At 46.4% G+C, this 26373-nt stretch overlaps 1 protein-coding gene across 1 annotated transcript; it reads left to right on the top strand.

Moving 5' to 3' along the window:
* The first annotated feature begins 589 nt into the window (after positions 1 to 589).
* SETDB1 (SET domain bifurcated histone lysine methyltransferase 1) lies at positions 590 to 26361 on the top strand. The gene is made up of 19 exons (XM_023724535.1): positions 590 to 3659; positions 4102 to 4201; positions 5121 to 5246; positions 5392 to 5593; positions 6202 to 6275; positions 7165 to 7355; positions 8053 to 8182; positions 8900 to 9038; positions 9124 to 9279; positions 9895 to 10527; positions 10966 to 11082; positions 21990 to 22159; positions 22746 to 23374; positions 23996 to 24024; positions 24135 to 24267; positions 24535 to 24700; positions 25083 to 25294; positions 25555 to 25643; positions 25788 to 26361. Exons 1-19 carry the CDS (start codon positions 3561 to 3563, stop codon positions 25903 to 25905), a joined length of 3513 nt encoding a protein of 1170 aa, XP_023580303.1. The 5' UTR covers positions 590 to 3560; the 3' UTR covers positions 25906 to 26361.
* The last annotated feature ends 12 nt before the right edge of the window (positions 26362 to 26373 follow it).

Here is a 26373-nt window from a genome sequence, read left to right as displayed (position 1 = left end):
ATTGCTTGTTACCAGCTTTTTAGATGTCACTTATCAGGTAAAAGAACTTGTCTTTTGTTCTTAGTTTGCTGAGGATTCTTAGTTGAATAAATGTTGATTTATTAAACATACTTTTTACATCTAATCAGATAATCATGTGATTTTCTTCCTTTATTCTGATAATGTGATGAATTACATTAATCAGTTTTCTAATATTAAACCAACCTTATATTCCTGGGATGAATCCAACTTGAAAATGACATTAATCTTTTTGTTGTTGTTGTTGAGAGTATACACAGCAGAACATACACCAATTCAGCAATTTCTACATGTACGATTCAGTGACATTGATTACATTCTTCAAGTTGTGCAATCATTCTCACCCTCTTTTTCTGAATTATTCCTTCCCCATTACCGTAAACTCACTACCCCTGAGTTTCCTATCTAATATTTCGAGTTGCTGTTAATTTGATCTCATATAGATAAATCTTAAAAGAGTACAATGATCAAGGCAGACATTCGTTACTAATTAAGTTAAACTATTGTTTGATTTAAAGAAGACTTCAGGGGATATTTTTGGGTTAAACTTTAAAGATTATCTCAGGGCAGCAGCTTCAGGGATTCATCCAGCCTCCGTGGCTCCAGAAAGTCTGGACTCCATGAGAATCTGAATTCTGTTCTGCATTTTCCCTCTTGTTATTAATCTTTTTAAACATTGCTGGATTTGGTGTGATGATATTTTGTTTAGGATTTAAGAAAGATAGGCCTAAATTTTCTTTTTGTACTATCCTCGTGTAATGTTAGTATTGAGATTTTGGTGACCTTGTAGAATGAGAGAGAGAGTATTCTCTTTTGGTTCTTGGGAAGCATGTATAAGATTGGAATTATCTGCCCTTGAATGTTTGGTGGAATTTGCTTGTAAAGCCATCTAGGGCCCTATTGTGTGTGTGTGTGTATGTGTGTGTGTGTGTGTGTAAAGCTTTTCTATTCTTGAGTCAGTTTTGGTAATTTGTAATTTTCTAGTCATTTACTCATTTTATGTAAGTTTTCAACTTACTGGCATAAACTTTATACTTGTGTTTTTAGCAGAGCTTGACATTTCATTCAGGTCTTTACCTGGATTACTGCCTGGATCACTTTAACCTAATGTTGCCTAATCTCCCTCACATCACCTGTGGTCTCCTCCCTACATCTTAGCTTAGTGACTTGAACTCCACTAGTACCTGTAGCAAATTTGTCAGCTACCCACAAACCTAGTTTCATGATGATTCCACACCGAGTCACATGCGATACTTAAAGATGTTTATTGCAGCATTGTTTGTAATAGTATGTAATTGATAGTAGCCCAAGTACTTATCAATAAGAGACTAAATAAAAAATATATGGTACCACCATCGAAGGTATTACATAGCTATTAAAAAGAATAAGACAGAGTTTTAGATACTGATAGGCATACTTTCCTAGGTATTTTTAATTCAAGGGGTGGGGGAAGTGACATAGAAAACGCGCATGTTGAATATGCATAAGAGGATGGGGGAGAGAATACATCTGTACATTTATTTACTCCTGATAGAAAATCTTTGGGCACAGAAGAAACTGATAATATTGGTTGTTTCTGAGGAGGGTAACTGGAAGCAAGAGTGGGAGGGACACTTAATTTCCCCTGAATATGTAGTGTTTGCATTTTTTATTTTATTTTAATCATTAGGTTTTTATTCCTTTTAGAGTAATTTTTTCTATTGTTGTGAAAATATATATGACGCATTCGCCAACTCAGCATCTTTCAGGTTATAGTTTAGTGATGTCAGTTACGTTAATCATGTGCAGCCACCACCCAAAGTCGTTGCCAGATCCCCCAGCCCCATAATACAGTATTTAAAATATTTCACCACATGCATCGCTTTATAATAAAAATGAAAACACTACAAGATTAACAAAATGCACCTCTCCTTCCTGCTCAGATACAGGACACGTGGTTAAGCCTTTTCCTTTGTGATGCTGAACTCTGGGATAACAGATGTTTAATCATATACCATATCCGAAGCTCTTTGTGAGCATGCAAGTATGTGAGTGTATTCTCTCCAAGTCTGAGACATAGCAAATAAATAAATTCGTATCCTAACTTTTTAAGCCTTGTGTTATTAAAGATTCTTTATGAGCCTCATCTGGATGTATTATTACAGCTTATTTAACCTTTGTGTTATTTTGGGACATTTACATTGTTTTCCATATTTCAATATATCTTCTAAATCTTGAGAACTGCACTGGCCGTTATGGTAACCGCTACCCACGTGTGGCTGTTTAGATTTAATTTAATTTAAAGGGTTTAGTATCCAAAATATATTAAAGAAGTCCTGTAACTCAACGATAAAAAAAAAATAGCCCCACTGAAAGATGTCTCCAACTGGGAGATTTCTCCACCGAAGCTAACACACACAGCAAGGGTGTGAAAAGGTGCTCAGCATCATCTGTCATCGGGGGTACAAATCAAAATCACACTCATTAGGGTGGCTGTAATCGAAAAGATGGCAGGAACAAGTGCTCCGGAGGATCTGGAGGAACTGGAACGCTCGTACCTTGTTGGTGGGAATGTAAAATGGCGCAGCCAATTTGGAAAAGTCTGGCAGTTCTTCAGAAGATTAAACATGGAGTTACTGTATGACTCGGCAGTTCCAGTCCTAGCTGTATACCAAGAGAAATGAAAACATGCACACTAAATCCTGTACATGAACATTCACGGAAGTGTTATTCACTATAGCCACAAAGTGGAAACAACCCAAATACGGTTAAACAAAACGTGGTATTTCATTATTCATCCATGAAAAAGAATCAAGTACTGATACATGCTCCAGCGTAGAATGACCTTGAAAGTGTTCTGCTGAGTGAAAGAAGCCAGACAGAAAAGGCCACATAGTGTGTGATTCTGTTTACATGAAATATCCAGAACAGGACAGTCTTAGAAACGCGGAAAGGAAGGAAGTGTTGCCAGAGGCTGGGCGAAGCGGAGAGTGAGGAGTGATTGCTAACGGGTACAGGATTTCTTTTGAGGGTGGTGAAAATGTTCAAGAATTAGGTAGTTACAATGGTTGCACAACCTTGTGGATATACTAAAAACCACTGAATTGTGACTTTAATAAAAGGGTGAATTTTATGATACGTGAATTATACCTCAAAAAATTTTTTAAATTGAAATTCATTTCCTCAGTTGCGCTAGCCATATTTCATGTGCTTAGTAGCCAAATGGTAGTGGATAGGACAGTGCAGATATAGAGCATTTCCATTATCACAGTTCTGCTGGACATTGCTACTCAAAAATAGACATTTTTGCTTAACTCACTGACCACATCTCATACTTAAAATTGCATGATTAGTGAATACATTATTGTTATAATAATTGTGATATACAGTGAGAGCCCCCAATCGCATAGATGACCGCTTGTCCACTCCGTTATTCAGAAGTAAGCACTGTTATCCACGTGTTGTGCTATCTCTCTGGATATTTTGAATACTCTTACATATATGTGTATGCCTGTATCTGGATTGTTCTCACTACTTCAGTGATAATGCTTTAAGCTTTGTTCATGATTTCTCCGACATTCTTCCGTGTAAGTCCCTTACACTTACTAGAGTTCTCCTTATCCACAGGGGATGCTGGAAACAGAACCCCAAAAGACCAGAAGGTGAGTTGGGGTGGGTGAGGGGAGGGTGAGAGGGAGCAACGTGAAGATGGGAGAAACTTTCGGCCTGATCATCCGTTCGCCTCAACCATGGACATAGAGTCATTCACCCTGGAATCAGCCCTGTGGGTTACGACCCTTTAATAGATACGCCAAGAATGCAGACACGGTCACCAAGAGGTGCATGCGCTGACGACCGAGTGCTGAGCGAGTGTAGACTGTAACAGCGATTAGCCAGTGTGATTAATCAAGCCAAGTTTCCTAAAGCGGGTTTCTGAACCAAGTTTGTAACAAAGGCCCGCTTTTGCCTGATACAGTAACCATATAACTCCAAACATGTCTCCCTTCCTTTTGTTTTTTGAAATACAAGGTTTTCCTGATTCTCAAGTTGTTTCTAACCCGTGTGCCGTTTTGGAACTTGTTTCCCTCCCCTCTGTCCCTTCAGCTCCGTGAAGCCATGGCTGCCTTAAGAAAGTCAGCTCAGGATGTTCAGAAGTTCATGGATGCTGTCAACAAGAAGAGCAGCTCCCAAGATGTCCATAAAGGTCAGGGTCAGGAGGTGCCTGGGTGCAGGCAGTGGAGGATGGGGAGGTGGATTCCTCCAGAGGCCTTGTGGGTAACGTGCTTTGCGTAAGCATCTCGGAATTCTCCACGTCTGTCGTGTACTTTTCTTCTAACACCACTGGCGGTACATCAATGGTCAGTGTAAGATTATTTGTCGTTTTGTTTGTTGTCTGCTTAGGTCTTTCGTCTGCTGGTTGTTTGTGATGTACCAGACTCATTGTCCTTAAAAACAAACAAACAAACCCCCTTGCCATCGAGTCGATTCCGACTCATAGTGACCCTATAGGACAGGGTGGAACTGCCCCATAGGGTTTCCAAGGCCATAATCTTTTTGGAAGCAGACGGCCACATTTTTCTCCCATGGGGCGGCTGGTGGGTTTGAACCACCATCATTTAAATTAGCGGCCAACCCTTTAACCACCATGCCATCAGGGCTCTTAATACCTTTTTAGCTGTCTACATTGAGGCTGTTTCCACGCCCATGACTGCTCTTTCCAAGTGGGGATTAGGGAGAGCAGAGTAACTCAGACTCTTACGAAGAGATCTGAGGGAAGCTTTGCTTGTAGAATGGGGCTATTAATTACCCTGTAGGCAAATGTCTTACAAATGCTACTCGCCATGTTAAACGTGATAGTCACTATTACTGATAGGAGTTGGAAATGTTTTACCAAAGTGAAGAGTTTTGAATGACATGAACTTCAAATACTCAGGTTTCTCCTGGTAGCATAAACAGTTGAGTCAGCTGTCACTTGTGATTTTGCCTTTGGCCAACAGAGCAGTAGAAGTGACTAAGGATCGGAGGTTTCTCCACTTCCTGGTTACCCTACTGCCCTCTCTACCTTTTCACTCTCTACCCAGCCTATGGCACGTCTCTCAGTATGTCTTTGCTTTCTTCCACAGGAACCTCAAGTCAGGTGTCTGGCGAGCTGAGCAAAGACGGTGACCTGATAGTCAGCATGCGGATTCTGGGCAAGAAGAGAACGAAGACGTGGCACAAAGGCACACTTATTGCCATCCAGACAGTTGGTGAGTTCAGATTAGAGGAAGAGCCGGTGGAGGGCAGCCCTGCAGGTCTCCCTTCCTTCCTCTGTCGCTCACACAGCAGCCGGCGTTCGTGCTGAAAACTGCTGTGGTTGCCTTCGTGTGCTTGTCATCGTCCTGTCTTACTCAGGGCCAGGGAAGAAGTACAAGGTGAAATTCGACAACAAAGGGAAGAGCCTCCTGTCGGGGAACCACATTGCCTATGATCACCACCCCCCTCCTGACAAGCTGTACGTGGGCAGCCGAGTGGTGGCCAAGTACAAGGACGGGAGTCAGGTCTGGCTGTATGCTGGCATCGTAGCTGAGACACCGAATGTCAAAAACAAGCTCAGGTACTGGGACAGGAGCGTAAAGGGGACGGAGGAGGGCTGCGCGGCACCTGCCCTGCGCAGGCCCTAGTCCAGCTCTCACACTTAGCGTCTGTGTCCCCAGTCCCCTGTGGCCAGAGACGCAGTCTGCTTCTTTGCAGCAGATGTCATGTGCATGAGCCTTTTTTCTTCTTAAGGAGAAAACTTGAGAGAGAGGAGACTAGAGGAGAGTAATCAAAGCTGGTGACCGATTTGGGGAGTGGGGATCAAAACTGGTGACCGATTTGGGGAGTAGGGATCAAAACTGGTGACCAGTTTGGGGAGTGGGGATCAAAACTGGTGACCGATTTGGGGAGTGAGGAGTTTATGTAGAAGGAAGAGATGGAGTGGAGCCTGCATGCCACAGCATAGGAGTCTGAGAGGAACGAGAACAAGTGGGGAGATGCTGGGGAGATGAAGGGAGAATTCCCAGCTCTTGGTGCAGGAAGAAAGCAGTAGATTGGAACGTCGTCCCTGGAGTGTATCTGTGCTGACCCGGACGAGTGGCAGCCGTGACAGTGATTTCTGTACGACACGTTGAATACGCCCTGTGTTCTAACCCCCAGGTCTCTACCGTCACGCTTCCCTTACAGGTTCCTCATTTTCTTTGATGATGGCTATGCTTCCTATGTCACGCAGTCGGAACTGTATCCTATCTGCCGGCCATGTGAGTGCCCCCCCCCGCCGCCTTTTGGTCTAGTCCTTCCCCACTGCCCCCCCCCCCATTTTGTATTTCTTCTTGAGACGCCCAGTTGAAAATCTCTTGTTTTTTATTTATTTGGTGCACAAGGTTCTCACAGGCTTGGTTATTGTCCTTTGGGAGATAGAGTTTCGTCTGTTCATTGCATTGCTGGGTCTTTATGGCCAGAGAGCGCATAGAAGGTTGGGACTGGCCCTGGGGAGCGCTTCTATCGTAGCTGTGTGCTTATTTCGTCTCTGAGTGATTCAGGTTTGGGGAGGTGTTACGTCTTTCCTAGTCTCGTGCTTCATCTAATGCCCGTATCAGTCTGTAGCCTGCATAGCGCTTTCCACAGAAACTGTCAGGTGGAGACTGCAGGGTGTCCTCTGTGCCGTGACTCTGGCTTGGGAACACTCCCCCAGAGCAGTCAGCTGTCAAACTGCTGTGTTTCCCATAACATGGCGGTGAACACACACATCCAGGCTCCCTAAAAGCCTGACAGAGTGAGAAGGAGGGATAATTGTTTTTGTTATTTCATGAGGCCATCTGGCTGTTTTTGATTTTCCTTTTATATCAACAAGTGGCAGGAATTTCCACGTGCGTTTCCCTGAGAAGAAACATTTATTTGTATGAAGTGATTGAAGTCACTGATGTTTGTATATTGCTTACTTGTTATTTACTTGGCTTATGTGTGCATTTACACACTGGGTTTAATATTTACATGCTCTTATTTTTACATCCCTTGAGGTTATGATTTCTTTATTTTTTTCTCTCCCTGCTGACTTGAAAAATACCAGATATCTTCTTGCTAGCCATTTTTCCCTATCAAGACATGCCCTGCCTGCCCTCTCTCAGCCCTTCTTCTTTCTCGGGACAGTGAAAAAGACCTGGGAGGACATAGAGGACATCTCCTGCCGAGACTTCATAGAGGAGTATATCACCGCCTACCCCAACCGCCCCATGGTGCTGCTCAAGAGCGGCCAGCTTATCAAGACCGAGTGGGAAGGCACATGGTGGAAGTCCCGGGTCGAGGAGGTGGACGGCAGCCTGGTCAGGATCCTCTTCCTGGTACTGCTCCTCCCTAGGGCTCCGGAGGTGGGGGGTGCCTGGGAGGTGATATGAGGAAGATCTTGTAGATAGTCCTCAGTTTTCCTCTTTCTTATCTTCCTATCTGTTCTGTTTATAGGCATCCTTTACTTGGTCTTTCTGTTTCTCTCTGGGTGGCTGTTGAAAACGACTTTAATTATGACACCAATCCACGTGGCTGGTTGTTTCCTTTCTAGGAAGTCACACTGGGTGTAGGTATAGAGAAGGCAGGCAGTTCAGTTTGTCCACAGTCGGGTTTGGTAGGACAGCAGGACAGAGAGCGGAGGGGTGAAGGAACTGAGATCTGGATGATTCTTCAAGCCTCAGTTTAGCTTTTAGGTCTTGTGTACCCTTCCTTATCTTCCCCCTTGCCCTCTGGCTAGAATGACATTTCTTCTTTGTGTCCCCTTTGTTCCTAAGGCCCCTGTGGCCCTTGTCACACTTCTCGGTATTGACATCTGTCTCTGCTGTAATTCCTTAAACAAGGAATGTGCTTCTCTTCTTTCTATTCCAAGTACCTGCCATGGTGCCCGGCACACAAGTTTATTGACTAGAGAGGAATTCAGGGCTCATTGGGGAAACATCCCAGAGGAGGTACACGGCTGTGTGTTCTCCACAGACAGCAGAGTAGATTCTAGCCTTTAACCTGTCACCCTGCCCCTTCCTCCAAATCCCCCAGGATGACAAAAGATGTGAGTGGATCTATCGGGGCTCTACTCGGCTGGAGCCCATGTTCAGCATGAAGACATCCTCGGCCTCTGCGTTGGAGAAGAAGCAAGGGGGACAGCTGAGGACACGCCCGAACATGGGTATGTCCTGACTGATACCCTGGGGGCAGGAAGACTCGGGGCCAGACCAGCAAAGGCCATTCTCTCCGGTGGTTGTCCTTTGTTTAGCAGGACGACAGTGCTGACGCATTGGAAATGGGACGTGTGCTCCGAGTTGCTGGCAGTGGTGGCGATGGCTGTGTGCTGCCTCCACGTGCGGTGGCTCTGAGTCTTTCTAAACAGCCTCTGTTATCACGACCTCTGTTATTCTTACCTCCGTCGTTATCATCTCTGTTACTCTTACCTCCGTTATTCTTACCTCCATTATTCTTACCTCTGTTATCCAGGTCTGGAGTCTGCTTTGTGTGCTGTCTGTGGTCACTTTTTGAAGCTGAGACTGTTTTTGTTTTCTGTTCCTGGCATACCTGAGTTGTTTTTTGCCCCGCCAACGTTAGTTGATAAAGAATGCTTTTTTGAAAATACTGTATTCACCAAAGTATAACATAGTTGCTGAGATGTATCTTCTGAGGCAGGAAGATAAAGTCTCATTTTTGAAGTCAGAGCCCAGTGTCAGTGTTTGTTATTTTATGTGCCAGCGTTCTCATCGTTGGTATAACTAATGGGAACTGACAGTCTCAGCGTTTATTCCGAGCGTTTCTGTCGCTGCGTTTTTGTATTGCATAGATTGATGCAGGTGTGTGGAGGGACTCAGGTTACAGAGCTGTTGTGCACTCACTAGTCCAGTTCCTTTTTCTGTAGGTGCTGTAAGGAGCAAAGGCCCTGTGGTCCAGTACACCCAGGACCTGACCAGCACTGGAACCCAGTTCAAGCCAGTGGAGCCCCCACAGCCTGCAGCTCCGCCTGCGCCACCTCTGTCCCCCCAGGCAACTGACACTGAGTGAGTGCTCTTCCTCCTTTCTCTCCACTTTCTTTCATACCGTGTTTTCTGCGTCACGTCCTCTGTGATCTCTTCTCTGTCCTAGAAGCTTGGAAAGCCAGCTTGCCCAGTCACGGAAGCAGGTAGCGAAAAAGAGCACATCCTTCCGGCCAGGATCTGTGGGCTCTGGTCACTCCCCGCCTACGTCCCCCACTCTCAGTGAAAACACCCCTGGGAAACCTGGCATCAGTCAGACATACAGGTGAGAAGATCTGAGGCCCTGACGGGCGGGTGGGCAGCGTGGACTCGGTGCCCACTGTGTAGAGGAAGATCCTTGGTTCCGGGGGGCTTGGTGAAGATCATGACAGTGAGGAGTTTGGCCTGGAAAGGAAGCTTTGACTTCCGTTTCTGAGAAACAAAGCAAGAACAGCTGAATTGGGAACTGGGTGCCTAGAAATGCAGCGTCACCAGAAAGTCGTTCGTCACAGTTTCTCATCAAACGTGGTGCCATCATTGGTACAACAGACAGGAGACACCACAGCCTCTTTCCTTGAATCCTGGGAGTTAGTAAGGACATTTGTAGGACAGAGGGCAGGAAAAAAGCATTGGTAGAAGGCTGGACTCTACTTGGATAACCCACAGATTTTAGGGAAAGCTAACACTGTTGGCAATAGGCGTATTATCTGTCGGCGAACAGTAGCCGGGGGGTTCGTTGTCCAGGTCGGGTACGCACAGGATGATCTGACTTTCTGGCGTCGTCTTTAGCTTTCAGGCCACAGCTATTTGAAAGATGGGAAAAATGGCTTAGCTGCGGGGTGACTGTCCAGTGGAGAGGTCCTGTTGCCTTCTCGTCTGACCTCTTGTATCTCATTTGCAGATCACCTGTAGGTTCAACAACCGCTGCCCCAACACCCCCAGTGCCCCCAGCCCCTCCGGCCCCTCCAGCGTTCCATGGCATGCTGGAGAGGGCCCCAATAGAGCCCTCCTACCGCGCCCCCATGGAGAAGCTTTTCTACTTACCTCATGTCTGCAGCTATACTTGTCTGTCTCGGGTCAGACCTATGAGGAGTGAGCAGTACCGGGGCAAGAACCCTCTGCTGGTCCCGCTGCTCTATGACTTCCGGCGGATGACGGCCCGGCGCCGAGTGAACCGCAAGATGGGCTTTCACGTCATTTACAAGACGCCGTGCGGACTCTGCCTCCGGACGATGCAGGAGATTGAACGCTACCTGTTTGAGACTGGCTGTGACTTCCTCTTCCTGGAAATGTTCTGTTTGGATCCCTATGTTCTTGTGGATCGGAAGTTTCAGCCCTACAAGCCTTTTTACTATATTTTGGACATCACCTACGGGAAGGAGGATGTTCCTCTATCCTGTGTCAATGAGATCGATACGACCCCCCCACCCCAAGTGGCCTACAGCAAGGAACGTATCCCGGGCAAAGGCGTTTTCATTAACACAGGCCCGGAATTTCTGGTTGGCTGTGACTGCAAGGATGGCTGCCGGGACAAGTGAGTCGGCGGGGGGAACGCTGCCCTGCCTCCAAGTTCCCTGTGGTTACTTTCTCTCCCCCGCTGCCCTTGTCTTACATCCACACTGCTTCCAGTTTCCCGTCTCTTTAGTTCCTGCCCAGCTGGAGCCCGTGCTGGGAAGTCTCCCTGAAGTTCGTGAGGTCCAGAGGCTGAGGTCCGACTCGGCCTCTGAGTGGCCCTGGGGCCACGAGTCTCGTGTGCGGCTTTCTCGGGGTCTTCGTCCTTCGCCTTTGCTTCCCTCCGGCCTGTTCTCAGCTGCCATTGTCTGTCTCTTACCTGATTCTTACTCTTTCCCTTGTTATTTACGTGAGAAAAAATAAGAACTCCACTCCTCCGTCCTCATCCATTTGTCAGTCCTTCTTGTCCCTAAAAGAAAGTGCCACGGGCCTAACTCTTGTGTCCTTCTGTCCTATACAGGTCCAAGTGTGCCTGCCACCAGCTCACTATTCAGGCTACAGCCTGCACCCCCGGGGGCCAGATCAACCCTAACTCTGGCTACCAGTACAAGAGACTAGAAGAGTGTCTGCCCACAGGGTAAGTGGTCCAGGAAAGGGGGCACCTCAGAGACTGAGGGGCGTGTTCTTGTTTGTCTGTGCTTGTAGGAGCCACAAATAGAATACTAAAAAAGGTACTTTATTAATTAAATCTTGTTTCCTGATTTTCCAACACGTGTCTCTTCCCTGGGCTTTCCTTGAAATGAGGACATGGAATGATTGAATAGTCTCTAGCAGTTTTCTGTTGTGGTAAAAGATGATCTGAATTTCATAGCTGCGTGAATGTCCGAACAGATTGAAGTTTACTCTGGCAAGTGAAGTCTTTGGAAATGAATTTTGTGAGGAATACATTTCTGAGAAAGACAAAAAAACAAATAGAAGACATGGTTTCTGTTCTTACGGAGTTTCCCTTGTTGGAAGCAAAACCACACGTCACCTACACCAACTAATAAATCAATATAATGGAGATAGAGCAGTGCTCTGAAGGAATGCAGAACTGAGGGGATCACAGTGGGGCTGAGCAGAGAAACCTTCCTAAAAGAGACGAGATTTTAAGAGGGTTTGGAAAGGTGATCAGAGATTTGCATTGGGAATGAGGTCATGGCAAATTAGGAGCAAAGGAAGAAAGATGCATGGCACCCAAGTCTTTGAAATTTCAAGAGTTTATCAAAAAATGAAAACCTGGTATAGTTATCTGTCATTTCAGTTAAAATAAAACAGACACCTTTTCTATGCCAGGCATTAGAATGTGAGCTCCGTGGGGGCAGACCAGCACTTAGAACAGGACCTGGTGCATGGTAAGTGCCCAGACATTTAGTAAATGAAGGACTGCTAGGCATGAGAATACAGGCATAACATAATCCCTGCCTTCAAGGAGGTTATGGTCTGAGAAGAGGCGGGTATAGAAACACAAAATGTGTGATACACGTAATAATAGAAATAGGTACAAGATTCAGAAGTAGTTAGAAGGAGGATGTGACCTGACTTTGTTTGTAACTGAAGACCAGCAGTGCCGCGCTCAGTAACACGTTTCTTTAAGGTTTTGCTATTCCCTCAGCACAGGGGGGGCATATAGACAAGGCGTGTTCTCGGTTTACGTATTGGCTCTGTTTGTAGACACAGATACACACACATCGTGTATGAAAATCACCGCCTCGAAGGGGAGATGCAGAAGATCTGCGACTGTTTACATGACTTGGAGAAGGACACGCTTGTCTTTTTTTTTTTCCCTGCTGCCTACTGGTGTTTTTTTTAATTGTGGTGAAATACATATAACAGTAAATTTGCCATTTTGACTGTTTCTGAGTGTCTGATTCAGCGTCATTAGTCACAGTCACCATGTTGTACCACCACCGTCCGTTCGCAGATGTTTTCATCACCCCCCAGGAACGCTGCCCATTAAGCAGGGAACTCCCTGTGCCCCCTTTTCCTCAAGCCCTGGGAACCACTGATGAACTTCGGTCTGTGTGCCTTTGCCTAGTCTACGTATTTCCTAGAAGTGGCATCATACAGCGAGAGTCCTGAGTGGCACAGACTGTTCAGTGCTGGACTTCTAGCCGAAAGGTTGGTGGTTCGAACCCACCCAGAGCACCTTGGGAGACAGACCTGGTGATCTGCTCCCGAAAGGTCCCAGCCTGACAAACCCTACACAGCAGTTTTACTCTGCACGCGTGGAGTCGCCCTGAGTGGGAATTGACAGTAACACACAACAGCATCAGACAGGATTTGCCCTTTTCTGTCCCTCTTATTTCATTTAGTATGTTTTCAGGTTGCAGTCCATGTCACCGTGTGTATCAGCTTCATTTCTCTTTACGGCTCAGTAATACTTCGCTGTGTGTATATAAGCCATTGCTGTCAAGAGGATTCGGACTAGCGGCGACTCCACGTGTTTCAGAGTGGAACTGAGCTCCACAGGGTTTTCAGTGGCTATAATCTTATAGAAGCAGATTGCCAGCCAGGCCTTTCTTCCGCACTATTGCTAACCTCTTGGTTACCGGCATTCCTTTAGTCATGTGTCTGTTAGTGGACACTTGGGTTCCCACCTTTTGCTTATTGTGAATAATGCTGCTGTGAACAGTGATGTACAAGTATCGGTTTGATTCCCTGCTTTCCCATCTCCTGGGTGTACACCTAGGAGTGGAATTGTTGGGTCCTGTGGTAATCCTGTGTTTAACTTTTTGAGGAGCCGCCAGACTGTTCCACATCATTATTTTTGATGAATTCCGCTAACAGTGACAGGGACCTGTGGCTTAGTGGGAAGAGACATTAGATGAGAAGAGACTTTGGTTTTAGTCCCGGTTACTAACTAGCTTTCTGACCATAGGCAAGCCTCTTACTTAGTGGCATTTCCTCATCTGAAAGATGGAGCCATTCTCTGAGGGTAGGATTTACAGCTGCGTAGCCTGAGAAATGGTAAACACTTTGTAAACGTCTATTACGAGTCCGTTCTTCCAACAGGTCCGTACACTGCACACCTCCTGTATGCCGAGCATTCTAGGTGAAGGGTTTCAAGAACAAATGAGATGAGATCCCTTGTCTTGTGGAGCTTCATTCTCCTGAGGGGAGGAAGTAAAAGAACAGTAACATGGGACAGTGACGAGCGCTATGCAGAGAGTTAAAATTGGAAGATGCCAGGGAATAAGCAGCCAGGGAGTTTCCTCTCTCGAGTGCAAAGGAGTTGAAGCTGGTATCTGAATGACAGGAAGGCATTAGATACTTGAGATGAGCGGGAAGAACCTTCTGTGGGAACCTTTAAGGCAAGGATGAGTTTGGCAAATTTCAGGAAGGGGAGAAAGCTAGTTGGCTGGAACGTACTGCTCAAGGAGGAGAGTAATGAGAGGTTTGTTCAGAAGGGAGAGGTGGGCAAAGACCTGAGCAGATAGGGCTCTGTAAACCAGAATGAAAAGTTAGAATCAAATTTAAGGTGCAATAAGAAGCCATTTAAAAAAAAAAAGTTGCCACTGAGTCGATTCTGACTTACAGTGACCCTATAGGACAGGGTAGAACTACCCCGTAGAGTTTGCAAGGCTGTAATCTTTAGGAAGCAGCCTGCCACATCTTTCTCCCAAGGAAGTCATTAGAGGATTTTAAGTAGGCAAGTGATGTGATCTGACTTTTTAAGGTTACTCTGTCTTCTGTGTGGAGAGTAGTTCTTCAGGCAGCAGAAGTGGAATTAGGAGATCATTACAGGAGTGAAGGTGAGAGGTGGTGGTGCCAGGGCTTGGACTGGAATGTGGGTGGTGTTCAGATGAAGAGGATTGATTTGGGATGCCTTTGGAGGTCAAGCTACCGAATTTGATGGGTTAACTATGGAGTGGAAGGGAAAGAGGAATCAAGTGCAATTCCTAAAATGTTTGGCTTGAGCAGCTGGGTGGTGATGGTGCTGTTTACTGAGATGGAAGACCACTTGGGAAGGAACAGGTGTGAGTGAGATTCACCTTCTGTCTGTAGCCGTGTTGAGTCTTAGATGCCCATTAGGTAATCCAAGTGGAAATGTCCAGAAAGGAAGAAGTGTAAGGGCTGGACGTAAAGACTGAGGAATCATCGGCACAGGAATGGTACTAAAGGATGGAATAAGGTCCACTAGAGCATATTGATAACAGAGAAGAGAAGGGAGCCCAGGAGGAAGCCTTGGCCTCTCCGACATTTAGAGATGGAACAGAGGCGGTGGAGCCAGCGTTTGAGGTGGAGAACTGGCCAGCAAAGAGGACAGTGGGAGTGGGCTGTAGCTTGGTAAGTTGGTTACTTATGAACATGTGAACTTACTAACCTGGGCTTGAGATGCATAACTAACAGTGAGAAGAGAAGAGAAGAGACAAGCCATCAGTGAAAGAATTCAGAAGATTGCCCAGAATTGAAGGGTCTGGGTTTCCAAATTGAAAGGGCCAGTCTAGCCCAGTATAATGGATAAAAATAGATTCCCCACTAAGATACATGATCATAAAATGTCAGAAAACCGAGCCCAAAGAGAAAATCCTAAAAGCTTCTAGAGAAGTGAAATAGACCACATAAAAAGATAAAAGAATCAAAATTACTTCCGACTTCTCAGAACAACACTGCAGGCTGGAAGGCAACTGAGGAATCTGTTCAGAATTCTACAGGGAAATTATTTCCAACCTCGAATTCTACACCCAAGCAAACTGTCAATTAAATGTGAAAGTAAAGCTAAAGGCATTTGTAGATGTGCCGTGCCTCACAATTTACCTCCAGTGCCCGGAGCTTATCCAGAACCTCCTGGAGATGTTTACCAAAATGAGAGGAAAAAAAAACCAGGAAGGAGGCATATGAAGCAGTATCCACCTAAACAAAGGAGTGAGAGCCCCCAGAGGACAGTGACGTGAGGGGGCCCCCGGCTGACCGCTGGGCCGGGGGTGGAGACAGCAAGGCCTTAGAGCAGGTCAGACGGCTGCGGGAAAGACCCTCAGGAAGACGGGTTTCATAGAAAACGGGGTGTGCCTGGGTGTCTTCAGGGGGGATTGAGACCACTGGGGAGATGTGGGAATGCATTCATGCTGAATAGGTAGAAAACTAAATGGAGGAAAGAACAAAAAACTTCAGTCGCATCATTGTGTCATGAATGTGTTTAACAAAAATCTGAACCTTGTAACTGTTTAGATACTGCTGGGTGGTAGCTACATGAGCATTCAGTGTATTTTTTTTTTTTTTTAACCATCCGAAATGTTTCGTAAATTAATTTTTGTATGACTATAAGTGATACGTCGCTTCTCTGCTTGAGGTTCTTTAGTAGCTTCCCAGTGCACTTTGGGTTTTATTCTGACTCTTCACCTTGGCTTACAAGACGCTGTATTATCTGTCTTCTTCAGAGGCAACACTCGGGTCGGTGCGTCACCCCCCGTGTTAACTACCACAATATTGTAGCTAAAACACCAGAAACGTTGACAAAATCAGCCACTGTAGAAACACTGGCAGCAACAGAAACAAGAGCGCGTGCTTGTAGTTCCTGCATCCGAAACCACGTGATTCAGAGCGTCATTGTAATTGGGTAATAATGACAGCTCTGACCGGAGCACATTAGAAGGTTCCAAGAGTAAATTAGCAGAGTTTTAGCCTTGTAGGTACAGTGATACATGTAAGCTGGGCTTATGAAAATTTATTTTGTTGTTCTGATAACTACAGGGATATTTTTATAAAAAATAATTTCTGCTGAAACACTGTATAAAAACTTTACAGTCATTTTGGTGTCACCCCCTCTGACAGTCACCTGGTATGGTCGGCACCCCCCTGCACCGCCCAGTGACACCACTGGTTTTCTTATCTCTTTCCCTCCAGAACTGTGCCAACCACACAGATACGCTTCAGTCCCTGAATCCAGCTCACCCAGTGTTTTCCAGCCTCCTTTTAGTTCTTTGTACGTGCTGTCCCTTCTTCTTGGCTTCCTCCCATGGTTTGTGTGGCTGTCTTTATCCTTGAGCTGTCAGCTCTCATCTAACCTCAGAGAGACCTCCCCTGGTCCCTCTAAAACTAGGTCATTCTCCCTCCCTTAATTCTCTGTCTGACTGCCATGCTTGTATCCTTCCTAGCACTTATGACAGCTTACATTTATTTGTTGGCTTGTTTTTGTTCTTTTCCATTAGAGTGTCAACTCCATGAGGACTGCTACTTTCTCGTCTCCTTGTTCATCTTCTGCAGGGTTGTATCACCAGTAGCTAACTACTTGCCTGACACGTAGTAACTGTTCAGACAAATTTTGTTGAAGAAGTGAGTGATACTCAGTATAGCTATTCTGAAGGTATTATGTGGTGATTAGACCTGAGTTCAAATTCTGGCTCTGCCCCTTCCAAGCTGATCCTGTTGTTAATACTCACACCTCCGCTCCCCCTCCTTTGCCATGGGGCTTTTAGGGACTGAGTAAAATTGTTTGTTTTACTTCATCGTTTCTTCCATTCATTTTAGTTACTCTGCATTTAAGAGCAAGTTTCAGAATCTCTTCTGACATCCATTCTTCCTTGCCTTTTTATTGACTTTTAATTTTCTTCATGTTCGATGTCTTCCCAGAAACCTTCTGGTCTTCAGTGATTAGCATTTAGTGCATCAAATCTCTCTTGAAATGGTCTGTCTCAAAGTTCAGATGAGATGTATCCAAGGGTGTGCTTTGGTTCTCGTAGATTTGCTGTTTTTCTTCAGCTTCAACTTGAACTTGCACGTGAGCAGTTGATAGTCCGTTCCACAGTCGGCCCCTGGCTGTGTCTTGACTGATGATATTGAGCTTCCCCCGTTGTTTCTTTCCGCTAATGTAATTGATTTGATTCCTGTGTAATCTGTCCAGTGAGATCCATGTGTATAGTCATCCATGGTGTTATTGAAAAAAAGTATTTCTGTTGAGTAAGTTGTTGGTCTTGCAGAATTCTGTCATGCTGTCTTCGGTGCCATTTTTATCACCAAGGCCATATTTTCTGACTACGGATCGTTCTTCGTTTCCAGCTTTCACATTCCAATTCACCAGTAATTACAAGTGCGTCTTGATTGCATGTCAGTCGGTCTCAGACTACAGCAGGTCATAAAAATCTTTAATTTCTTCATCTTTGGCCTTAGTGATTGGTGTGAAAATTTGACTAATAGTCGTATTAACTGTTCTTCCTTGTAGGCTGATGGATATTAACCTATCACTGACTTCAGGATAGATCTTGAAATGTTCTTTTAACAGTGAATGTAACACCGTTTCTCTTCAATTTCTTGTTCTCGGCATAATAGACCATATGATTGTCTGATTCAAAATGGCCAGTACTAATCCATTTCAGCGCGCTAACACCTAGGATATTGATCCAAGCATTCCATTTCACTTTTGATGACTTCCTATTCTCCTTCGTGCATTCAACGTTCTGATTACTAACGTGTTTGCAGCTGTTCCTCATTTTGAGTCATGCAAAATGAGTTGTGAGTCAAAGAACTGAAGATTTCAAAGGGTGGCTCAGGAAGACAAAGTTAAATATTATAATGAAATGTGCAAAGACCTGGAGTTAAAAAACTGAAAGGGAAGAACATCATCAGCATTTCTCAAGCCGAAAGAACTGAAGAGAAAATTCAAGCCCCAAGCTGCATTACTGAAGGGTTCTATGGGCAAAAACTTGAATGATGCAGGAAGCATCAAAGGAAGATTGAAGTCCAGCACAACTAGATGGTGCCCGGCTACCAGCACCCACTGCTGACAGGGATCACAACAGAGGGCCCTGGACAGAGCTGGAGAAAAATGTAGAACAAAATTCTAACTCACAAAAAAAAGACCAGACTCACTGGTCTGACAGACTGAATAAACCCCAACAGTGTGGCCCACGGACGCCCTTTTAACTCAGTACTGAAGTCACTCCTGAGGTTCCCCCTTCAGCCAAAGATTAGACAGGCCCATAAGACAAAACAACACCTAATGGGCACAGCAGCCCGGGGGCAAGGATGAGAAGGCAGGAGGGGACAGGAAAGCTGGTAACGGGGAACCCAAGGTCGAGAAGGGAAGAGGGTTGACATGTCGTGAGGTTGACAGTCAAGGTCACAAAACAATATATTGTTTAATGAGAACTAATTTGCTCTGTAAACCTTCATCTGTACAAAAAAAAAAAAAAAAGAAAGAAAGGCATACAGAGTCACTATACCAAAAAGAATTGGTGAGCGTTTGACTCTTTCATAAGTTAGCATATGATCAGGAGCAGCTGGGACTGAAGGAAGACGTTCAAGCTTCACTGAAGGCATTGATGTAAACAAGGCTTCAGGAATACCGGTTGAGATGCTTCAACAAACAGATTCAGCACTGGAAGTGCTTATTTGTCTGCGCCAAGAAATTTGGAACGCAGCTACTTGGCCAGTCGACTAGAAGGGATGTATATTCGCAACCTTCCAAAGAAAGGCGATCAAAGGGAATGCAGAAATTGTCGAACAATGTCATTAATATCACATATGCTAACGAAATTTTGCTGAAGATAATTGAAAACCAAGTATACCTGTATGTCGACAGCCAGAAGTTCAAGCCGGATTGAGAAGGGGACTTGGAATGAGGGATATGCTGTTATCAGATGCATCGTGGCTGAAAGCAGAGAATACCAGAAAGGTGTTTACCTGTGTTTTATCGACTGTGCGAAGGCATTTAACTGTGTGGATCGTAACAAATTATGGATAACATTACGAAGAATGGGAATTCCAGAGCGTTTAGTTGTGATCGTGTGGAACCTGTACATGGATCAGTCGGCAGTCGTTGGAACAGAACAAGGGGATACTATGGGGTTCACACTGGAGAAGGTGTGCGGCAGGGTTGTATTCTTTCACCATTCTTAGTCTGAATGCTGAGCGGATAATCCAAGAAGCTGAACCGTATGAGGAAGAACACAGCATGAGGTTTGGAGGAAGACTCGCTAACAACCTGATTATGCCTGAACGTGAAGAAAACAAAAACCTTCTATTCTTTCTTGTTTACTGCTGTAGTTTAAGTGGAAGTTTATATTTCAAGTTAGTCTCCCATACAAAAACCCATACATACACTGTTGTGTGACCCTGATTTTCTCCCTGTACTGTGACAGCACACTCCTCCTTTCCACCCCTGACTCCCCATGTCCATTCAACCAGCATCTAACCCTCTCTCCCTTCCCGTCTCACCTCCGGACAGAAGCTGCCCGTTTAGTCTCCCGTATTTACTTGAGCTAAGAAGCACACTCTTCACGAGTATCATTTTATGTCCCACAGTCCAGTCCAATCTTGGTCTGAAGAGTTGGCCTCGGAAATTTAGTTCTGGACTGATAGAGAATCTGGGGGCCATACTTTCCAGGGTTCCTCCAGTCTCAGATCATTAAGTCTGGTCTTTTTACTAGAATTTGAGTTCTGTACCCCACCTTTCTCCTGCTCCATCCGGGACCCTCTTGTATTCCCTGTCAGGGTGGTCATTAGTGGTAGCCAGGCACCATCTAGCTTTTCTGGTCTCAGGCTGATGAAGTCTCTGGTTTATGTGGCCCTTTCTGTGTCTTGGGCTAATACTTTTCCTTGTGTCTTTGGTGTTCTTCATTCTTCTTTACTCCAGGTGGTTGGGACCAATTGATGCATCTTAGATGGCTGCTAGCAAGCTTTTAAGACCCCAGACGCCACTCACCAAAGTAGGATGCAGAACGTTTTCTTAATAAGCTTTGTTATGCCAGTTGACCTAGATGTCCCCTGAAAGCATGGTCCCCAGACCCCCACCCCTGCTACTCTGTCCCTTGAAGTGAGAAAACAAAAATCTTCACTACTAGACCAATAAATAATATCATGATAAATGGAGAAGAAATTGAAGTTGTCAAGGGTTTCATTCTCCTTGGACCAACAGTCAACGTCCATGGAAGCAGCCAAATCAAATGAATATTGCATCGAGCAGATCTACTGCAAAAGACCTCTTTAAAGTGTTAAAAAGCAGCGATGCCGCTTTGAGGACTGAAGTGTGCCTGGCCCAAGCTGCCGTCTTTCAGTTTCCTCATATGCAAGCGAAAGCCACGCCGTGAAGCAGGAAGACAAATGGTGCGTTCACATTGTGGTGTTTGTTGGTGAAGAACATTGACTGTAACATGGACTGCCGGAAGAGTGAACAGATCAGTCTTAGAAGAAATCTAATCAGAATCTTCCTTAGAAGTAAGGACGGCGAGACTTCGACTCACATGTCATCAGGAAAGACCAATAGCTAGAAGAAGACATAACGTTTGGTAGACTGTCAGAGAAAATGCGGGAAACCCTCAGCGAGATGGACTGATGCTATAGCCACAACAGTGGACTCAAACTTACCAACAATCATGAAGATGCCACGGGACCAGACGGCATTTCATTCTGTTACATATAAGGTCACCGTGAACTAACACTAACAACAGAATTGTTGACCTGGTGCTAAATACATGGTGTGTTCAGTTTGTGGAAATTCATTGACCTGTAGATTTATATGCGTCCTTGATACTGTACTTCAATAATTTTTTTTAAGTTAAAAAATAGACCCTTATCGGGCTGCTTTGAGACTAGAGTAAGAGAATGTATGTGAAGCATTTCCATCAAGCCAGACACAGCGTACGCTGAGTGCCCAGGAGCTGCTCTCGCTATCCTTACCACCCAGGACAGCGGGCATCTCAGTTAGCCGGCGGGATCTAATTCATGTCATCAGCCGCTGTCGCTGTTGTTATCTTTCTAAAAGTAAAAGGCTCCTTTAAATTTACATACCAGCGAAATTAGACGTAAACTCTTACCACGGAGCAGAGCAGACAGAGCAGAAGCCTTGGCGTCTGAAACGGTAACCGTGTTTCAGTCTAACTATTAAATTCCTTTGCTGTTGACATTGGCTGGGTCCCTCTGATTAACTTCCGTAGTTTATTTTTTAAATAATTAAGTTGTTAAATTGTTAAACTGGATGGACTGTGAGCTCCTTGAAGGCAGGGATTGTCTCCTTTTTCCTTGTCGTGCCCCCAATGCCTAGCACAGTTCCTGGTGTTTAATAAACTTTGACGTATTAAAAAGACGGAAATCGACTTTACCGAAGAGAATGATCTCATGAACGTTAGTGCCTGCTCGTCCTGTTTCCTGACCCCCTTTCAGTATCTCATACTGGTTTCTGCTTTTCTCACATCTTTATTTTATGCATCCAGTTCTACAAATTGACCATCTGTATGCTTACTTGAAAGGCTGTGTAATCTGTATTCAAATCATAATTTTCTTAGCTTTTCTCCAGATGTTAGGTGTTCTGGTATTCACTGTTGGGAATCGTACTGCCATAACCATCTATATAAATCCCTTTTTCCCCTTCCGAATTATTTCCTCGGGCTGTATTCCAAAATGAATCAAAGGGCGAAGACAGTTGAGTAAATCCACTCAGACCATTATCTAATTTCGAGTCTTTCTCCATGACACATAAAGGATGATACCTTCAGGATCATAACGTTTCGTGCATTTACTGGCCGCTCTGGCGATCCTGTCTTGATGGGTTGTATTCTGACCTTCCAGGGTATATGAGTGTAACAAGCGTTGCAAATGTGATGCCCACATGTGCACGAACCGGCTGGTACAGCACGGGCTGCAGGTTCGCCTCCAGCTGTTCAAGACGCAGAACAAGGGCTGGGGTATCCGCTGCTTGGACGACATCGCCAAGGGCTCCTTCGTCTGTATTTATGCAGGTCGGTGAGGAAATGCAGGGGTTGTTTTCTGCCATTGGGACATGGTAGGGAATTGAAGCAGAGACCGTTGAACACGGGAAGGAAGTGCTTGGCACGTGAACTGGGAGTAAGGAGAGGCCAAGGTTTTCTTCCGTAAAGACCACGAGGAGTGAGGCGCCTGTCTGGGTGGAGCATGGAGGGACAGACGCACTCTGTGAAGACAGGATGGAAAGGAGTGAAGTTTTGGGGGCAGTGACGATGGTTTGGAGGAGAGACGCCATTGTGGAGTCCAGTATACTGTTTTTTCCTGCATTACCCACCCCACCCCCAGGGATCTTTTAGCAGAGCTAAGAATTTTGTTTAGGTCAACAGAGCAAAGAGGGAGAGATGGGAAGGGGTAGAGGGTGAGATGAAAAACTACAATGAGGTCCCCATACTCCCCTAATTAGGACGCTGAGGAAGGGGAGGTGACACCAGAGAGAGATGAGAGGCCATGTGGAGGCCTGTTGTCTCTGTGTGCTGGTGGACTGGGTATTCATGGCATGACCCTTCGGCCTTCCCAAAGGTCCCCACAACGCTCAAGGCCTTTAATGTGCTTCATTCCCAGGCAAAATCCTGACAGATGACTTTGCAGACAAGGAGGGCCTCGAAATGGGTGATGAGTATTTTGCGAACCTGGACCACATCGAGAGCGTGGAGAACTTCAAGGAGGGGTACGAGAGTGACGTCCCCTGTTCCTCTGACAGCAGCGGTGTGGACCTGAAGGACCAGGAGGACGGTAACAGCGGTACCGATGACCCGGAAGAGTCCAATGACGACAGCTCCGATGATAACTTCTGTAAGGACGAGGACTTCAGCGCCAGCTCCGTGTGGCGCAGCTACGCTACCCGGCGGCAGACCCGGGGCCAGAAGGAGAACGGACTATCTGAGACGGCTTCCAAGGACTCCCGCCCCCCAGACCTCGGTCCCCCACATATTCCTGTCCCTCCGTCTGTCCCCGGAGGTGGCTGCAATCCACCTTCCTCCGAAGAGACACCTAAGAACAAGGTGGCCTCGTGGCTGAGCAGCAACAGTGTCAGTGAAGCCGGCTCTGCTGACTCGGACAGCCGGTCATCCTTCAAGACCAGTGAAGGCGGGGAGAGCCGGGCCTGGGGAGGCCGAGGGGAAGCTGAGAGGGCCTCCGCTTCAGGCCTGGGTATCAAGGACGAGGGCGACATCAAGCAGGCCAAGAAAGAGGTAAGCAGAGGCAGAAACCTGAGAGCAGCGGCTTCATTTAATTTGGGTCATTCACAAACAGCGTGGTTTCACCGGGAGTCTTCAGGGTGAATTATTTACTTGGTGGATACTTCGTGGCAAACCCGATTATCTTCCCTCTCTTCTTTGGTGTTTTTAAAATTAACCTGCTGGTGGGGGAAGAAAGTACCTGACTTTTCCAAAGTGGAGGACTTAAAAACGATTTTTTTTTTTTTTTTAATTAAATGCTGTTTCTTGTTATCTACATCATTGCTTCCTTCTACTAGACTAGAAAAAAATCTATATTTTTGATGATGGTGAGACTTCACATTGCAGGTGGTGACCTTTGTCCCTGGTCCTTGCAAGCTTCCCCTCCTGGTGTTTGCCATGAGCATCAGACCCCATCGCGGGGAAAGGTCAGGGCCCCTGCAGGGGCTTAGGGATGAGAAGATGGCTGTTGCCGTCAGATTGCAGAGCGCCTTCTCCACACACATCCCCCTTTAAGTGCGACACCTCTCGCTGGCTGTCGTCATCTTTGGAGGTCACTGGAGATGAAGTTTCATCGTTAGATTTGGTACCGTGGACCTTGAAAGCGTTTAACCCTTCCCTTGCTCTTCTTATCAGGACCCTGATGACCGGAACAAGATGTCAGTGTAAGTGCTCGTCTTTCTGACCTGTTTCCCCATCCGCCTTCTCCCAAACCAGTAATCTCAGAGACATCCAACCCTCTGACTCACTCTCTTACTTCTTCCCCTCCCATCAGAGTTACTCAAAGTGTTCGGAATTACGGTTATAATCCTTCTCCCGTGAAGCCTGAGGGACTCCGCCGCCCACCTAGTAAGACTAGTATGCATCAGAGCCGACGACTCATGGCCTCTGCTCAGTCCCACCCTGATGTGAGTGACTTTCTCAGGCTGCACCTTAGCCAGCCTTCTGTTTCATTCAGTGTGAGTAATCAGTCTCCTCGCCTCCCCAAGCCCTTCACTGTCGTTCCCGTTAGGGCTTCTCTTGCTTCTGTGGCTTGACTTCCTGCCTCCTTGTCTGCCATCCAGTAGCTGATCTCCTCTTGCCCCTTCCTGCCTAACCATGGGTAAAAGCAGGGACTTGAAAGGGCTCTCCCTGTTTACCGTCCTTCCTTCTTCTCGCCCGTCTGCTGCCCCCAGGATGTCCTGACGCTGTCCAGCAGCACAGAAAGTGAGGGGGAAAGTGGGGCCAGCCGGAAGCCCACCGCTGGTCAGACTTCAGCCACAGCAGTGGACAGCGATGATATCCAGACCATCTCCTCTGGCTCTGAAGGGGATGACTTTGAGGACAAGAAGAACATGTCTGGTAGTCCGGAAGAATTTGGGGGGTGATGGGAAGGAACGGTAGGGAAGTTGGGACAGAACGTTTTTTTGAAGAAGCTAAAGAAACAGAGGAAAAAACAATCTAGATCCTAAGAGTGTAAGGAAGCATCTCTGAGAGGGCCCCAGCCTCACAGCTGAACTGTTAGTATCGTTTGACAGGCCTCCTCCTTTCTTCCTTCCAGTTCCCTACTCCACCTTCCGCTCCTTTGCCCACCAGATCGAGGCCTGCTTGGAAAACTTGCCGTTGAGGATCTTTGCCTAATTCTTGGCTTATTGGTCTTCCTGAGCAACAAATGGGATGAGAACGGGGTAGGATGTCCTGTCAGGAGCTACGTGGTCTTGAACCCACGCTTCTTCCTTTCCAGGTCCAGTGAAGCGCCAAGTAGCAGTGAAATCGACCCGAGGCTTTGCGCTGAAGTCAACCCATGGGATTGCCATTAAATCGACCAACATGGCCTCTGTGGAAAAGGGGGAGAGCGCCCCCGTCCGTAAGAACACACGCCAGTTCTACGATGGTGAGGAGTCGTGCTACATCATCGACGCCAAGCTGGAAGGCAACCTGGGCCGCTACCTCAATGTGAGACCCCTTCCCACCACCAGACACTGGATTATCCCGTGCCCTGGAAATTTTTAGTTCTCAACACAATTATATAAACCCACCTTTTCTTGTTACAAATTCTTGATCTCAAAGGATTTTAAAGTGGTAGCTTTGTTTCAAAATCTCTCTGCTGTAATGGGGGAGGGACAGATGGTGTCATCTGCCCTGCAGCTCCTACCCATTCCACAAAGCCAGTCTGTGTTCCGGGCTCTTACTCTGTCCTGTCCTTCGACCTCCAGCACAGCTGCAGCCCCAACCTGTTTGTCCAGAACGTCTTCGTGGACACCCACGATCTTCGCTTCCCTTGGGTGGCCTTCTTTGCCAGCAAGTAAGAGGGAGTCAGGAGAGGGGATGCTTGGGGAGTTCCAAGGGTCCCCCTTCATCCATGATCCAGCTCCACCTGCCCACCGCCACCCCAGGTGCCTGGTTGTCTGCTGTCTCCCCCACACCCTATCCGTTTCTTCCTCTTCAGGAGAATCCGGGCTGGGACAGAACTCACTTGGGACTACAACTACGAGGTGGGCAGTGTGGAAGGCAAGGAGCTGCTTTGCTGCTGTGGGGCCATCGAGTGCAGAGGGCGTCTTCTTTAGAGGACAGCCTTCTCCAGAGTCTCCAGAAACCCCCAAGCAGCCCTTTCCTCAGGAACTGGGTCTCCGACTGCTGAACTCTGACCCCAAGTCTGCAGTCTAGTGATTCTGCCGGCTCCTAGTAGATAGAAAGGGGGTTCTGGATGAGGAGATCCTTCCTTTGTGGTGCTAGCAGGCAGGGGCCTCCACCTCCTGAGGCACTAGGGGGTGGGGAGAGAGGACCTCTCACCCAGGCCTGACGTCCCCCGGAGTTCTCCTGTTGCTCACCCCTCCCATCCCAGGTGTGCTCAGGTGTTTCTTGCTTCCAGCAGCCCTGTTCCTGAAATGGGGGCTGTGTATCTGCCACCCCCCGTTTGTATTGTTTCTGGGAAGTCTTTTAACAAGATGGTAAAACTAAGATTGTGATGTGATTTCTCTCCCCCTCCTCAACCCCGCAAAGGGCAGCTGTTGTTGATCGGGTACCTTCTCTAC

The sequence above is a fragment of the Trichechus manatus genome, unplaced genomic scaffold (assembly GCF_000243295.1).
Source record: "Trichechus manatus latirostris isolate Lorelei unplaced genomic scaffold, TriManLat1.0 scaffold00250, whole genome shotgun sequence".
NCBI classification, from domain to species: domain Eukaryota; kingdom Metazoa; phylum Chordata; class Mammalia; order Sirenia; family Trichechidae; genus Trichechus; species Trichechus manatus.
This window is presented reverse-complemented; position numbering and strand designations above follow the sequence as displayed.